The following is a 15,530-nucleotide window of genomic DNA, read 5'->3' as shown; positions in this document are numbered from 1 at the left end:
GCCTGCAAGTATCAAAATGCATTTAATTTTGCCACAACAATGGGCATTTTCTTCACAAAAAAAATCCCCTGCATCATCCTGGGCTCGTGGGCCTGGGCGATGACAGACAGGTGCATCACTAACAGCCCTTCCAGGGGCTTCACTCCCCACCCTTCTTTTTCCTTGGAGGTTTGTTTTGTTGTTTATCCTCATTTAAATTCGACTTTACAGCCTGGTGCACTTCCTGGGTAGAAACACAGAACCAGGAGGTACTAAATATGCATAGCACCTTCTTGAGCAATTGCCAAGCAGTCTCTTCACCTGTGCCCACCAGACAAGGGCCTGTTTCAATAAAGGGTAAATTAGGAATATTGGAGCTCATTATCATTGGTCCCCAATTTGTTTCTATTTGGTTGGTTGATTGATTGTGGTTTTTTGGAGGGGGGGTATTTTTTGTTTTTGTTTAGTTGTTGCTACAGTTATTTCTTTCTCCTTTTTTGGATGAAATATAAAATAGGAAGTTCTTAGATGGGAGGCTTTCTTAGAGGATGTTTCCTGGCTATGAGTCAAGGTGTTCCTCCAAGCAATAAATAGCTTCAATCAGATTTAGTCTCTTAATCTGGCAGCGACTAATAGAAACAGAAATGCTTTCCCTAATTCTAATTTTCCGTTGTTGGTGGTGACTTTTGGCTGGTATTGGGACTTAAGTCTTGGGAAAAGCCAGGTAAAGGCGGACGAAGTTGGTCCTTCTGTAAAGTGAGGGCATCACCCCAGTTGTGACATTTTTTGAAAGGCAAACAGGAACTGTGTTGCAACTCTACAATACAACCAGGATAGGAGAAAAAGAAAACAACTCTTAGTTTAGTTTGTAAACCACCTAAAAGCAGAATCAATGAAGAAAAAACATTCTGGTTATCATTTAGAATTTGCCATCATCTGGCTCGCAGACAATTCTACTGTCTAGTGGACCCGTGTAAAGGAAGTGTTAGCACCACTGAAGAGAAGCAGACACGGAAGTGTTAGCTCAGTTTTATACAAATTTCCTTATTCCCCAATGTGACTAAATTTATTTATTCAAATAAATAATCAAAGAAAAATAATGTATGGAGTTAGAAATTAAATTTCAGGCTATTCAGCTTAAGGGAATTCATTTGCTTTTAGAAGGTTTGACTTTTGCCCTTGTAATAAGGAACTATGGACTAAAATGTACTTTTAAAAAATTCCAATAAGAAATAAGATAAGAAATGGGAGTCTCTTTTATAAGGACAGTGGATCTGTTCATATGGAGCCTGCCATCTTGACCTATATCCTTCCTGAAGACATAACCTCCAAATACCACCAACTTGAATAGGTTACATTGTGACCTCTCGGGAAGCTGGGCAGAGGCACTACAGAAAAGCCCCCACTGAACTCTGACAACAGTAGAGGTGATACCTTGCAAAATCATCTCCCTTGTCTCTTGCCTTCATTGCCCCACTTTCTAGATGAATAAAAACTGTGTGCTAGTAAACCCAGGACCATGGGGACAACCATGAACCCTCTAAAACCCAAACTTCACCAGTCTGCTTCAGTGCAGGGCAGGTAGATCTCTGTCTGATACGGTTCTAAAGCTTGTACTGATGGCAGTCATCTATATATTGTTCAGAAAAACAGCATTTCCTGGACACCATCCGTCCTAAGAATAGAGTATAGAAGCTTGTGATTCCTTCTTTCTGATTTGAATATAACATCGTTGGTGTAAGTTTCATTTAATCATTTGATTAGATAATGGATCAATTTTTTCTATCAATATTTCCTAGCTTTTGATTGTAGACCTCAAATAAAGGAAAAACAGTAAATCTCATAATTGCAGATATATATGTAAATGCAGATTTTATGATGCATTTAAAATTTTTAATTTTTAATTAAAAACTACACTGCTCATGCCACAAGGGGTGCTTTAGTACAAGGTGGGAAGTGACTCAGACCCATGCAATTGAATCTAGAGAGGTGGTCATCCTGGCCCCTCCAGCTGTGGATGGGCACCTCCTGACAATGACACGGGGTATGCACACTCTCTCCCCCTTCCAGCCATTCTCTTTCTTTGTCTCTGTCCCCTCCTATTTCAAAATCTGTAGAAGCTAAAGTACATAAATTTGAAGAGAGAAAGCTCACTCAAGTACTTTAACCTTGGGGTGAGGAGAAAACTCCCAGGTCACCCTGGGAGTGAGGAAAACACACAGAACCTCAGAGTTCTCGGCGTCTAATTGCATCGTGGAGTTCTGTGTTCTGGAACTGCCTGACACTTTGCAGAGGCCTCTTCCATGTGTTCAGCATGCAGTCAAGCCTTTTGAAACACATCGTTATAATGCCTCCCTCCCTAAGACAGGAAACCCTTCATTATGCTTTGTGGTGGGCTCCTGTTTTTAATGGTGAACTCTTTTCATGGTGAGATTATGATATTAAAATAACTCAAAGGCAGGTGGTGGCACACATCTGTAATCACCACATTTGGGAAACTGGGGCAGAAGGATCGCAAGTTCACGGCCAGTCTCAAAATAAAGATGTTGAAAGTGATTTTTGCAACCTAGTAAAAATGTACAGGAGTTACCACACGAGAACAGAAACAAAAGTTCTGAACGAGCATTTGCTGAGCCCTTGGCTGCTAGGTAAAGCCATGTTGAGTGCTTTGCATGCCTCGTTTCATTTTGGACTTGTAATGATATTAGGAAGTAGTTTTTCCAATTTTACAGAGGAGCAGACTGAGACACAGAGGCAAAGCCATTCACAAGCTCTCCCAGTCAGGAGGGAGTTACTTCCACCATTCTTACACCCACTAAGAAAACTACCCTTTAATGGAGCTAAGCTGTTTTGAGGAGAGGAGATTGTCTTTACTGTTCTGCTGTACCTCTAGCATCCACTGTTCTTAGCACACTGTTCTTAGCACACTGCTGCAGATAGTGCCAGTTTACAGATCCCCAGGCTCCCGTGATTTTTGTCTGTATGTCTCTATGTTCCTAACGTTGAAGCCAAACCTTTAACATCCACTGGTGTTTTAACTCAGGCAGGTAAAAACATTAAGTGTGAGGAAGGGTGTTTACAAGTGGAATGTATCTCTAACACCCAGTTCTACAAGCAATAGAACAAACACATTCAAATATTCTTTCTCATGATTTTTTTCTTATTAAAATGTGTATCTTTGAAGTTGGTCTAAAATATTGGTCTGAGATCCGGAACCCTGGCAATGCCACCTCTGGCCACACTGCCAAGACAGACATTACGAATCAGTCCACAGGACCCTATGGACAGAGAAACTTCTGGCGTTCCAGGAGGCCAGGGCCACAGGCCAAAGGGCCCTAGTCGCTGTTCATGTGTCTTCCTCTGACCGTTCCTTTCAGGCCTTTCCCTCCATCTGTGTCCTCCATGCCTTTATCATTCTCTGACTCAGATTCGCTGAGATTTTCCCTTTCAGCGCTCTTGTTCACTTAGACATAGCCAAATGCAAGGAAACACTAGATTACAGTTTGGAAAATAAATATTAGTATAAAACAGTGTAATTTTCTTTTCCCTTAGAATAAATGTCCTAATCAGAGATGCCAAAACAACTCCAAGAAAGTTAGCTTTAAACCTAAAATGACAGTGAGCTTAGAATGAATTCATCATCTAAAAAAAGGAAACCCAATGCTCGAGCTAGGAAAAGATCACTGTGGTCAGACCGGAAAGAATGGGCCAAGTGATTGGCTGCCTCCATTAGCGTCAGCTCCTCACATCTCAGTTCCTTGTTCAAGGATGGATGAAACAATGCTACTATTTACAAAAGCCACTTGACTACACAGTGCTAGGGTGTCACAAACATGTGGAAAGGGGTGTCTCTGCTAATGCACAAACAGACCCGAGGAAGTCACCGAGAACAGCATTGACAGGCATTGTTTTTAAAGTATGGCAACAAAATTACTTGTCAAGGTGACATCTGCCATCACACTCCTTTGGCAGAGCTTAACTGCATATCAGAGACTGTAACAACATGTGGCCCATCAAATGTCTTGTCTGGGTGCCTGGGCCTCTGTGACATCAGTCTAAGACTGCAGCTGAGGTCATCTGAGTGTTGACAGTGAATGCACTCACTCATACCTTTCCCTAATTCAGACCACTCAACCCTGTGAATTCCTGTTAGGCTGAGGTGCAGGGCGGTGTTGAAACAACAGCCTGAGAAGCTACAGGGTCTTTAACTCCTAGTTCTGCCACAGTCCCAAAGCAACCTTCATGATGACATTGTTTGCTTCTGAGATAAGGATAGTCCCAATTGCATGTAAGCCACTCAAATTATGATGGAAACTAGAAGTCTTTTAGATATGTGTGCCAATCAACACGATTCATTTGAATGGTTTTTGTTTAGTTGTTCTTGTGTATAAACTTTATTCCTCAGTTGTGGCTAAAGCTCTTAACCCATCCAAGGAAAGAGTCTGGCAGACAAGAACAGCAACAGCCACGTAAGGTCCCTGTTAGAGAAACAGGAACTCTTTCAAGTCACAAATTATCATTATAATACCAGTATGGGCCTCAGCCTGGTTAAAGCATTCATCAGAGATGAATCATTACAGGTGGAGAGTCAGGGCAACGACACAGACGATCATTGTAAACGATGCCCGAGCTATTTGCTGTGGGATTGATGGGGCAATAACTTCACTCAAAAATTTCTAATGTTGCAAGCTAGACATGAAGTAGGCTGCGCTTTGTGATTTGAAGTGAAAGCCAATGAATCAAGGATCCTCTGTGCTAAGGATTCATTGAGGCATTTTGCTTCATACTTGGATAACTTCAATAGCATCCTAACAGCTGATCTGGTCTGTAGTCTTTCACCACTTGAGAGTGTTCTGCCCACACTGCCATATTCATACCTGAAACGGGTCCATATCAACCCTCATCCTCAGCCCCTAACAAAATCCATACATCATCAGGCACAATGGCACACTTATAATACCAGTACTCAGGACGTTAAGGCAGGAGGATCAGGTTCAAGGTAAGCCTGGGCTAATTATCAAGTGCAAGGCCAGCCTGTACAAACTGAGACCCTGTCTCGAAATGATCCCATCCCCCCTCCAAGTTACCATAAGTCTTTGACTGGATGGAATCTAATCTTTCCAGGTTGACATGTTTCAATTTCCTCTTGCCTCCAAGCTGATCGGCCCATCATCCTCACGCCTCTTACCTTTACACTTGCTTCTACTAGGTTTGACCTAATACTAAACTTTACTTTGTCCCTGCATCTTCTGTAGAGTACTCCTGAACCATCCCCACCTTCCTCCAAAATAATTTATTCATCCCCATTGATCTTGAACACATACCACTTATACATAGACATTTTTCTCACAAAGCCCTTACTTGTTCCTTTAGTGCTGGATTCTTCCTTTGATTGATAGAATCTTTGCATTTGATACCACTTTAATCCTGCCCTGTCCCAGCCACATCTATTTAACATCCTCTATGACCCAAAACTCTGTACTCATACAGAAAAGAGTCCACGTGTATGCAGCTGTTCTACCTGAGTCCTTTGTAATTTGAGGGAGTATGAACTAGTTTCAAATGTTGGAAGGGGTGAGCAGAAGCCAGCTTCTGTTTGCCTTGTTTCTGTAGCAATGTAACCTTCCATCAGCTCTTCTCAGCAGTAAATTCTTAGCTTTTGTGAGCTGGGTATTCAAATTCTCTTAGAAGCTAATTTTAAAAGTGTGCTTTCTTTCTTCATCCCCAAACCAGAAAATCGCTATAGCCTTGCCAGATTCAGTTTTAATTTCCTGACTTAGTTGAAATAAATATAGATAAAGACATTTTCCTTGAATTTCACAAGGCCTTTAATTTGAGGCACAATGTCCATCGGTAACTGGACAGTGGTAGGAGCATGAAATGTCTCAGATGTTTGTACCTAGGCTCCTATTATCCCCTTGTGGAAACCTCTGTGAACCCCACATACTTTGGAGGTGTTCTGATTACAGGTGTGGAAATGCTAAGAGGAACCACAGTCAGACTGAGGGCGATAATTCAACAAAGAATTTTTAGATAATCTAGAGTATGATCATCTCTACCATTGAACAAACTTAAGCAAATTAAAACTGGGTATTCTGATACCTTGGAGGCCATTACAAAGTTCCCACCATGCACCGACAAGTGCTTAGCATGCTGACGTGATACCCATGCCTCTTAAAGGAAGACAACAACAACAAAGGAATGTGTAGCTTCACCACAAGCTTCCTGACTTTATACGCATCCCTGCACCATCTCTAATATCACAGCCAGACTCTATTAAACAGCATCTTCCACTGGGCAACTTCAGGTTCCTCTGCCTCTGACACTACTGCCGTTTAATCCATAAGTGATGCTCATAGCCAGGTAATGAGAGAGGAGAGGTGGTGGAGACGGAGTGACAAGCATTTCAGTTGTAGCTCAGTGTTGGTGAGTGGGGCTGTTCCTAGAGGAGAGGCTGGTGAGCCTGCTGCATTTCCCTGTCTGTTTCCTCTTTCACCCAGAAAGCGCATCTCATTACCACAGAGTCAGCACCCACTCATGTCAATCATCTCGGGGCCAGATGCCTCTCTTCTTATCACAGTATGTTCTATAACTGTCATGTGCCGTGCCTTATTCTGAGGCATTCTCTCAGGCTACCTACTCCCACAAGCTCCTAAACGCACTGACATCCTGCCTAAAATAGAACCCATAGTCCTGCATTTAAAATGCAACAAGCTTCTGCAGCCAATCAGAGGGATCAGGAAGCTAAGGTCTAAGACACTCCAGGCAGCTGGAGTGGGCAGGTCTGTTGCTGAGTTTTCACTGTGCATGTGTTGGCCATCTATATCCAATATAGATTAGGACAGGAGGCTAATCCCGTGTCTCTCTTACAATACCTGTGGGGGGTCACAGGAACTGGCTTTTAGCCTAATGTAAGACCGCTCATCAATAAAGTACTTATGCATTATGATCTATTGATGTGGACTCCTCCTGACCTTGCTTGCACCGATGGGACATGTTCATTGCTGCCACTGCAAGGCAGACACTGCATGCTTGTTCAGGATACCTGCAAGCCTGAGAGCCCATAAGGGATGGCTGGCCAGGCCACTTCCACAATAATGGCTTGGCCTTCATCACCATCCACCAACAAATGCTGCTGATACCTCATAAGTGTACAGCTTGCCCATTTTTGCCATCCCACAGGCCCGCTGTGCTAGAAGTAATGACAGTTGGGGAACTATCTGCCCAAATGCAATAGTCTAGTGGTTCTCCCATTGCCCCGCTTGCATCTGGAATCCTGAATTCCAGAGCCCTAAAGCCATTCACTGAAAACCCATTTGCTGAGACACCACGTTCAAAGCCCTGTGTGAGTACTGTGCAGTAGAAAACACTATCATTTGTGAACTGGGTCCACAGGGAGTTTATCAGCCAGTGGATAACTGTAGATAGGATCTGGAGCATTGGCTAAGAGCTAGAGTTCTTAAACATTCAGCGTACAGTGTCTTCCAGGTGGTGGGACTCAGGAGATATGTGGAAAAGCAAGCATTCAGGGACACTGGTCCAGCTCTGTTGCCGGTATACCAACTCCCCCAGATTATTCCCCAGAGTTCCTCTCCGCACTTGTGTCTGATATATAAAGCAGAGACCTGGCTAATCCCCAGTTCATTTCAGAGAGGTCTTGTCAGAAGACGGGATGAACTAGAATGTCACATCAGAGTGAAGTCATGGACCAGGTCACCAGGGCTTACAACTGGGGAACAGACATCGGCAACAACTTGTAGTGCGATGCTTAGTATGTGTAGGAGAAGTAGCCCCACACCCATTACGCTATGACACCCCTTGAGGTTCTACCGCTCACAGTTTGAGGTTTTGTAAATTAAACCTCTCCCTCGCAATGCATATTACGTCCCCATTTTCAGATTCTGTAGATACCCTGGACATTTGTTGCTCCTGGACATGGTGTCCTCTATCACCATAACCATATCAAAGCACTTGCCTCCTACTTTCGTCCCACACGATCCCTTTGCTGATGACAGAAGCCACTGGAGGCCAAGGCACTGGTCTGCCCCTAGCACAGAGGCTGACACCCCTAACACCACCTTCCACTTAAGCTGGGTATCTCATCATTCTGATTTGAGTCCTTGCTGTCACATCACCACTGTTTAAAGAGTTTTAACCCTTTAGGGTCTGACCTAACTCTCTGAAGCCTTTGAGAGGCTGAAGTACCATGACAGATGTGACTGGTTGGTGCCCTGACTAGGGACATTCTGTTTTCCTGTCTCCAGAGTATGATCTCTCAACCACATGCATGCAGGATGTTTGCTTGAGGTTGTTAGTCTACAGAGTAAAGAAGCTGACCTTGAACTTAATAGTGAGTAGGATAAAGGGCAGAGACAGAGAAAAAGATAAAGGACACAAGGGGCAGACTGTAGAAGGCTAACCCCAGCGTTCAGTAGGGCATGTAGAACTGCAGTGAGGGGAGGATGCAGTGTGTAGAGCTCCAGTGAGGGAAGGATGCAGTGTGTACAGCTCCAGTGAGGGGAGAACGCAGTGTGCCGAGCTCCAGTGGGAGAGAATACAGTGTGTAGAGCTCCAGTGAGGGAAGGATGCAATGTGTACAGCTCCAGTGAGGGGAGAACGCAGTGTGCCGAGCTCCAGTGGGGGAGGATACAGTGTGCCGAGCTACAGTGAGGGAAAGATGCAGTGTGTACAGCTCCAGTGAGGGGAGAACACAGTGTGCCGAGCTCCAGTGGGAGAGAATACAGTGTATAGAGCTCCAGTGGGGGGAGGATGCAGTGTGTAGAGTTCCAGTGAGAGGAGAATGCAGTATGTGGTGCTCCAGTGAAGGGAGGATGCAGTATGTGGTGCTCCAGTGAGAAAAGGATGCAGTGTGTACAGCTCTGGTGGAGGAAGGATGTAGTGCCTGGGTCCACAATGGCCTTAAGTACTAAGAAATCTCTTCCTCCTGTTCTGTGGGCAGAAACTGCATGTATAAACTTTCATCAATACTAGATTCTATTTTTAAATAAGATAACTGTCCCCTTGATGAAGCCAGTGCATGTGTAGCTTTTCCTTCTTTAAATGTTCCTGCCTAATATCTACTCCATGCCATCAAGCCCCGGCCTGCTTGTAGATCCTGCATGAGCTCCTGACAACATTCCTCATGACAAGGTCACAGTATGGTCTTCATCTGTTCTAGCAGACCCGGAATCCACCTGGCTCCTCACCTTCAGGCCTATCTCTTGCAGATTATTGGGACCATTCCACTGATGCCTAACCCAGGGCCATCGAGTCAAGCAACAAGTGGCACTCAGGGCCTTCAAGTACAACCTATCACGCCCCAGCTCCTAACCAATGCCCAGGGCCAGATCATTGCCACGGTCATCGGAAACCAGATCTTGCCTGTGATCAACACTCAGGGTATCACCCTGTCCCCCATCAAGCCAGGCCAGCAGGTAAGGGTCCCACACCAAGGTTTCAGTTCACTTCCCCTGTCCTCCTTTCTCTTATTTGCTCTCAATGTAAAGCAAATTTTGCATTATAAACGATTTCTTTAAACCTAATGTATCAATACTTATAAAATCACACAGATTTATTTCCCACTCTTAGCGAATATAAGCAATAACATGAATAACTCCCTAATATACTATCAGGAACATATTAAATTATAACAGACACTGTGACCAAAAGTCAGTTACAATGTGTCCTCCTTAACCTAGACTGCTGCAGCTAAGGCAGCCTGGATAGCCAAGACTGGCTGGGGGTGCCAGGATTGAGACATGGAGGCTTCTTTTCAGGTGGAAGAACAGCAACCTTTATTTTGCCCAGCAACCTTCTATACCTCTACTCCTTCTGTGGAGAACCACTGACCAGAAATAACACCAAGATCCTTGTCAATTACAGACAACAAGGAAGTTCCGTTGTTAGCCAGGGGGAGTGAGGGCAGCTGGATCACAACACTAGACCCAATATACTTTCATTTTAAAATAGAGCTACAAAGGAGCACAGCCTATTTATGCCTTAACTGTAAATGAAAAAATTATTAAATGCAAAGCGATACCAAGCTGAAACTCTGCTGAAACAGCTGTCTACAAATTAAGAAATTAAGGACAGGGAGTTCTACTCAGTAATTTCACCAGAACTCTGATGGTGGTTTACTTTTTCATTCAAACACCGAGTGTTTTCCCACGTGTTTATGCTGGAAGTTGAGCATGTAGTACTGCAGAGGAAAGATGTGGTCCTTGATCTTCATGGATATTTTGGTTGACTAGTTCCTTCAATAAGCATTTTTGATCATCTAAAGCAAGACTCAACTAAATGCTAGCTAAGAAGCAGAGCTATGCTTTCTAAGTAAAGAATTTATGGTTTTATATGGGACATGGGCTTACATAAACAGTACCCTTTCCCAACAAAACAGAGCAGGACCTGTAACAGAACAGAAAAAGTAAGAACTGATAAGGAAAGGAATTAACAACACTCCAGGAAGTAAGAACAATAAGCACAAAGGGAAGGAATGTATGCTGAGGGACCAGGGAACACAGAACAGGCTGAGGACATTTGAGGGTAGGGTGTATAAACAAGCAGGAAGCATACGTTTTATCTGTGTGTGCTCTTGAAGATGTCACATGCCAACTTCCTGCTCAAATTTTCTCATTTGCAAAAATAAAATGGGATGGTGATACCAGTATCTACTTCAAAGAATATGTGTAAGGGTTAGAGGGTTAGAATTGTGTCTGGTGTGCAGCAAACTACAATCTAGTCACAATACTACTGAGGTGGTGTCTTCTCTACTGCTGTTGGCAATAAGGATGCCAAACTGGGAACTCTAAGAGGTGGGTGTTGCCCAAGAAGGAATTATGTACTTAGTTATTTCCCCTAAGAAAATAAGTCTGATAGTGGTGTGAAAGCTGAACTGAAATGATGAGATTTCCGTCATAAACAAATGGTTTAGAGGACAATAGTGGAACCCAAGTCAGCATTATTGAGAGTTCCTCCTGGACACCAACTGACACAGGGGTCTAGGTCATTCATTGTAACTGAAAAATAAAGGAGACACCTAGAGATATCCTGAAGAACAGGAAAAAAAACTGTCTGGAAAATGCCAACTCTTACGAAGAATAGTAGAGGAGGGCACAAAGAGACGATAGACAAGTAGGGGAGGAACCTGGATTGAGGCTACCTAGCACATAATGAATGATGAAACATTAGGACCCAGGCAGGCATCAAATGCTGCAGAGAAGTCTTGAGTTGAGCACATTTTAAAGTGGGGGTCAGTTCTGTTTTAAGCACTTTGAGTCAGTTAAGTAGGGCCAAGAGCCAGTTTTAAGGTTGAGGTGTACATTGATAAAACAAAGATAATGGAAAGGAACGTGAAAGCTAGCAGCCAGTGTGTAGCTAGGTATGGTAGTTTAAAAGAAAAGGGTCCCCAAGGGAGTGGCACTCTTAGGAGGTGTGGCCTTATTGGAGGAAGTGTGCCACTATAGGGGCAGGCTTTGAGGTGTCTTTTGCTCAAGCTTCCCTCAGTGTGACAGTCAGTCAACTTCCTGTTGACTACAAGCTGTAGCGCTCTCAGCTCCAGCACTACATCTGCCTACACACAGACATGCTCCCCACCATGTTGACAATGGACTACACCTCTGAACTGTAAGCAAGCCACCCTAATTAAATGTTTTCCTCATAAGAGTTGCGTAGTCATGGTGTCTCTTCATAGCAGTAAAAACCCAAACCAAGACACTTGGGATACAACTTTATATATTGTTGGGAGACTGTAAGATATGAATCAGTTGGGGGATTAAAAAGGAAAGGTGTAGTGTGGAGCTGCGGGCAGGCCTGCTTTTCATCCTGCCCAGCTCCTGCATGGCTAGCTTAGCCCCGGAAATAACAACACACAAATTGTATTCATTTAACCATTATCTCTAGAGAGTTAGTTACTGACTAACTCTCATATTTTGATATTAATCCATTTCTAATAATCTGTGTAGCACCACGAGGTGGTGGCTTACCAGAAAAGATTCAGCATGTCTGACCTGGTGGCTGGCTCCATGGCGTCTGCCTCACTTCCCTTCTTCCCAGCATTCTGTTCTGTTTCCTCCACCTACCTAATTTTCTGTCCTATCAAAGGGCCAAGGCAGTTTCTTTATTGACCAATGAAAATAACACAATAGACAGATAACCCTCCTCCATCAGAAAGGGATGAGAACAATGGAGCACCAGTATTGCCATTTGCTATGGCAACACAGAAAATCCCTCGAGAGACTTCAGCATCATCTGTGCTTTCCCACCTCAGCAGTGCTCAGAGGCTATGCATAGAAACCTACTTGTTTACCCAAATAGTATTAAAAATATGTTTACTGGAAATATTTTTTGCCCATCAACCATAGGTCAGACAGTGTACCTGAAAGCTAGCTGTGTAGATAGGCAAGACAGGCTTCCTGGTCTCTCTTTTTACAGAGTTTACAACCTAGCAAGGAAGATCCAGAGTCCTAAAAGACTTGTTCAGTTATATAACCACTCCATGGTAGATGTCATGAGAAAAAAAAATGCAAGAGGAATATGACACTGTTGAGAAAGAAGTAGCTGTCACCTGGAAGCACACATCATGAAAACCAGGGCCTATGTCTCTCTCTGCACTAGAAGTGTATTCTTGGCCAGAGAAACCACTGTTTCTAGCTGGACTCCAGGCCTGGAAGATGTCCCTGGCAGACCCACCTTTAAGCTAAAGACCTTCCCACCCACAGTCCCCTTTTGCTTTTTATAAGGGTCCGTTTAATTGCTTGATTCTCCACCTTCAAAAGAGCCAAGCTTCTCTATCTTTCACTGGTCTTACTAGGTAGTCCAGACTAGCACGGAACTTGTTGTGTAAACCAGACCACCTTGAACTGATGGAGATGCAGCTTCCTCTGCTGGGATCAAGGTGTACATCACATACCCAGGTCCTTTGGCTTCTTAAACCCTAGCTCTGTCTGTTTCAGTCTGTTCATAATTATCTCTATTTTCTCTAGGGAGAAAAATGAGACCTGCTTCTCTTCTCACAATTTTATTTAAAATTTAAAAAAAAGTAAAAGTATTTATATCAGCAAAGTTCTAAATTGTCAGAAAGGGTGATTAATTAGTTAGAGATAACGAGTAGTTGATATAAAACTTGCTCTCACACTCATTTTGAATTTCAAAGGTGGCTATAGAAATAGGCAAAGGGCCTGATCGATAAAGAGTCACTTTTCATCTCTGCCCACAATAGCTACCAGCAGTATTTCCAGTCTCTCTCAAGCACCCAGAAACCCTTCTGGAGCTTTTCCACCATATTTATCTCTCCTGGAATGGACCATCACTACGGCTGAGGGAACAGCTGGCACATCACTGTATTGACCTGGAAAACTCACTTCAGTTACAGCTAGCATCCCAAACAGTGGGGTCTCCTCTGCAGGCAGATGTGCATGCATCTCTTCTGTACACGTGTGTATACTTGAGAATTCAAGAGAACGGCTGAGAAGGATGTGGGCATAGTCACCTGCCCCCACGTCACAGCAGCTGCCAAGCCTCTTATTCCCAGCACAGCCAGAGTCTGTCCTAACCTGGAAAAGCTAAGGGAAACAGACTGACCCTGTTCACAGGTGCCAGGGTAGACACAGACAGAGGAGTTTGTCTTGGCGTTAGCTGTAATTGAAACACGTTGGAGCATGAAGTTAAGGTATGGAATTAGCCAAGCCACCAGTAGATATGCAAGTTTAGGTCCTGGGCACAATAGCTATGATCCCAAACATCCGATCACTCCCAATCAACAGTGAAAACCAGAGGTATGGAACAGTGGTCTTCGCTTTGTCTTCAAACAGTACCCTTGGCGCTGAAGCAATGTAATAAGGACAAGCACTGAAACTAAAGGATCTCTCTCATCCAGCAAGAGGCTTCTCAATTTATTCTATTGAATGATTTATGACAAATGCTGGGTCTCTCTCACAAGAGCGTGGCTCTAACAGTAAAACATGTCATAAATTAAAGGAAATCCGCATTAAGTACAAAGCTCTCAGTTAGGTTGGATGATGAGGAGTGGGTCATTTTGATTTTTTTTTAAATAGTACTAACCATACCTGAGGCTTTCCATCCGTTTCCTAACACTAACTAAGAGGACCTGAATGAAATCTAAGAATGGAGTGTCCAGGACTCTTCGTGACTTATCCTGGTGATGAAAGATTGAGAAGAGCCTACTGTATTGTCTGAAACACAAAACAGTACTTTAGAGTTTAGCAGAATCCAACAGTCCTAGATGAAACTCCATAGAAACTACCAGATCAGAAAAGTTTGATGAGCAGGGCAAGGACATAAAAGAAGAAGATAAAAAAGAGAGCCAGATAAAGCTCTTTGTGTATGAAAACGAGAGTAGTTAGTGGGGGCTCAGAAGCAGCCTTTGGTTCCCTGCCCTGGATTTTGTGGCTGCCCTGGCTCTTGAGGACTCATTTTGGGTCAGATAATGGCCCCCAATCACAGGTGACTGACTAATTTCATGATTCCTTCATACATTGCTATTCCCCCTTCCCTAAACATGCCTGTGGTGTATGTTTTCTTCCTTTCACTAAGTTCTAGTAAATGTTAAGAACTTTTGTCCCACAAGGGAAGTTTGAAAAGCAAATGTTTCTACCTAGAAAGTCAAACACCAGCATTTTAAAAATTGTTATGATACCAAGAGATTCCCATACAAGTAATCTTCAAAGTCAAGGTTTTTAAGTTTTCCCCTGAACATTTAGTGCAACCAGAAAGCCAATGGGAAGCAATTTAGCTTGGCTCTCTTAAGACGCCAAGTGATCACCCTATCCTATTTTTTTTTTCAAATAAATGCAAAAATACTCTTGCTTATCAGTTTCTTCTCTTCCTCTTCGGTTGTCTTATAAACTCACACATTACTTGCCTTCTGTTGTTGATGAACACAACACGCGCAGCAATGCCGTCTGTCAGCGTGGCTGGCCATGAAATCTCCAGCACCACATACATCAGAAAGGCACCCTTGACTAAAGAGACGAATTTTGCCATGTTTATCCACCTTGAAGTAGTTCAGGACAGTCACCTTAACCCTGCTTACTCTTGGAAGTGGTGCCAGACTTCCTTTCTCAGCGCCACTCCAGTCTCAACTTCAGCTGAAGAAGGGCAGACTCTTCTGGAACACCAAGTCAAAGTCAGCTCATCTTCCAGCTGCTTGCCAGCCAAGAACAGCTGTTGATGCGGAGGAAGAGTTCCTACCTTGGCCTATGCATTTTCTATAGTGTCTCAGGGCTAAGCCTTAGGTCTGATGGTCTTCCCTATAAGGCTCCTTATAAAAATCGGCATCTTGGAGACTGTGCCAAGGCAGACAGCAGATTGGACAGCACTTATTAGTTTTATAGTGTTTTCAGAACAGCGTGTACAATGGAACACGTTTTCCCAAGTCCCCTGACTGGCAGCATCCCAGCCCTTGTCTGTAGCTCCTCCCTCTGTAGCTCTTCTCTCTGTAGCTTCTCCCTTTGTAGCTCCTCCCTCTGTAGCTCCCTCACTTTAGCTCTCCTTCCCCAAGTTCTGTTCACTTTCATCAAACTGTCCTGACACCA

General features: G+C 43.6%; 1 protein-coding gene across 1 annotated transcript in view; it reads left to right on the top strand.

Annotated features, from left to right (window-relative positions):
* The window catches only part of LOC125417637 (POU domain, class 6, transcription factor 2), a 370,123-nt gene that overhangs the window by 341,600 nt on the left and 12,993 nt on the right, over window positions 1–15,530 (top strand). Inside the window, exon 6 of the mRNA XM_087896666.1 lies at window positions 9,207–9,413. Within this exon, the coding sequence (XP_087752792.1) occupies window positions 9,207–9,413 (207 nt within the window). The remainder of the gene's footprint in view (window positions 1–9,206; window positions 9,414–15,530) is intronic.

This window comes from Myodes glareolus, chromosome 14 (assembly GCF_982192425.1).
Source record: "Myodes glareolus chromosome 14, mMyoGla1.1, whole genome shotgun sequence".
NCBI classification, from domain to species: domain Eukaryota; kingdom Metazoa; phylum Chordata; class Mammalia; order Rodentia; family Cricetidae; genus Myodes; species Myodes glareolus.
This window is presented reverse-complemented; position numbering and strand designations above follow the sequence as displayed.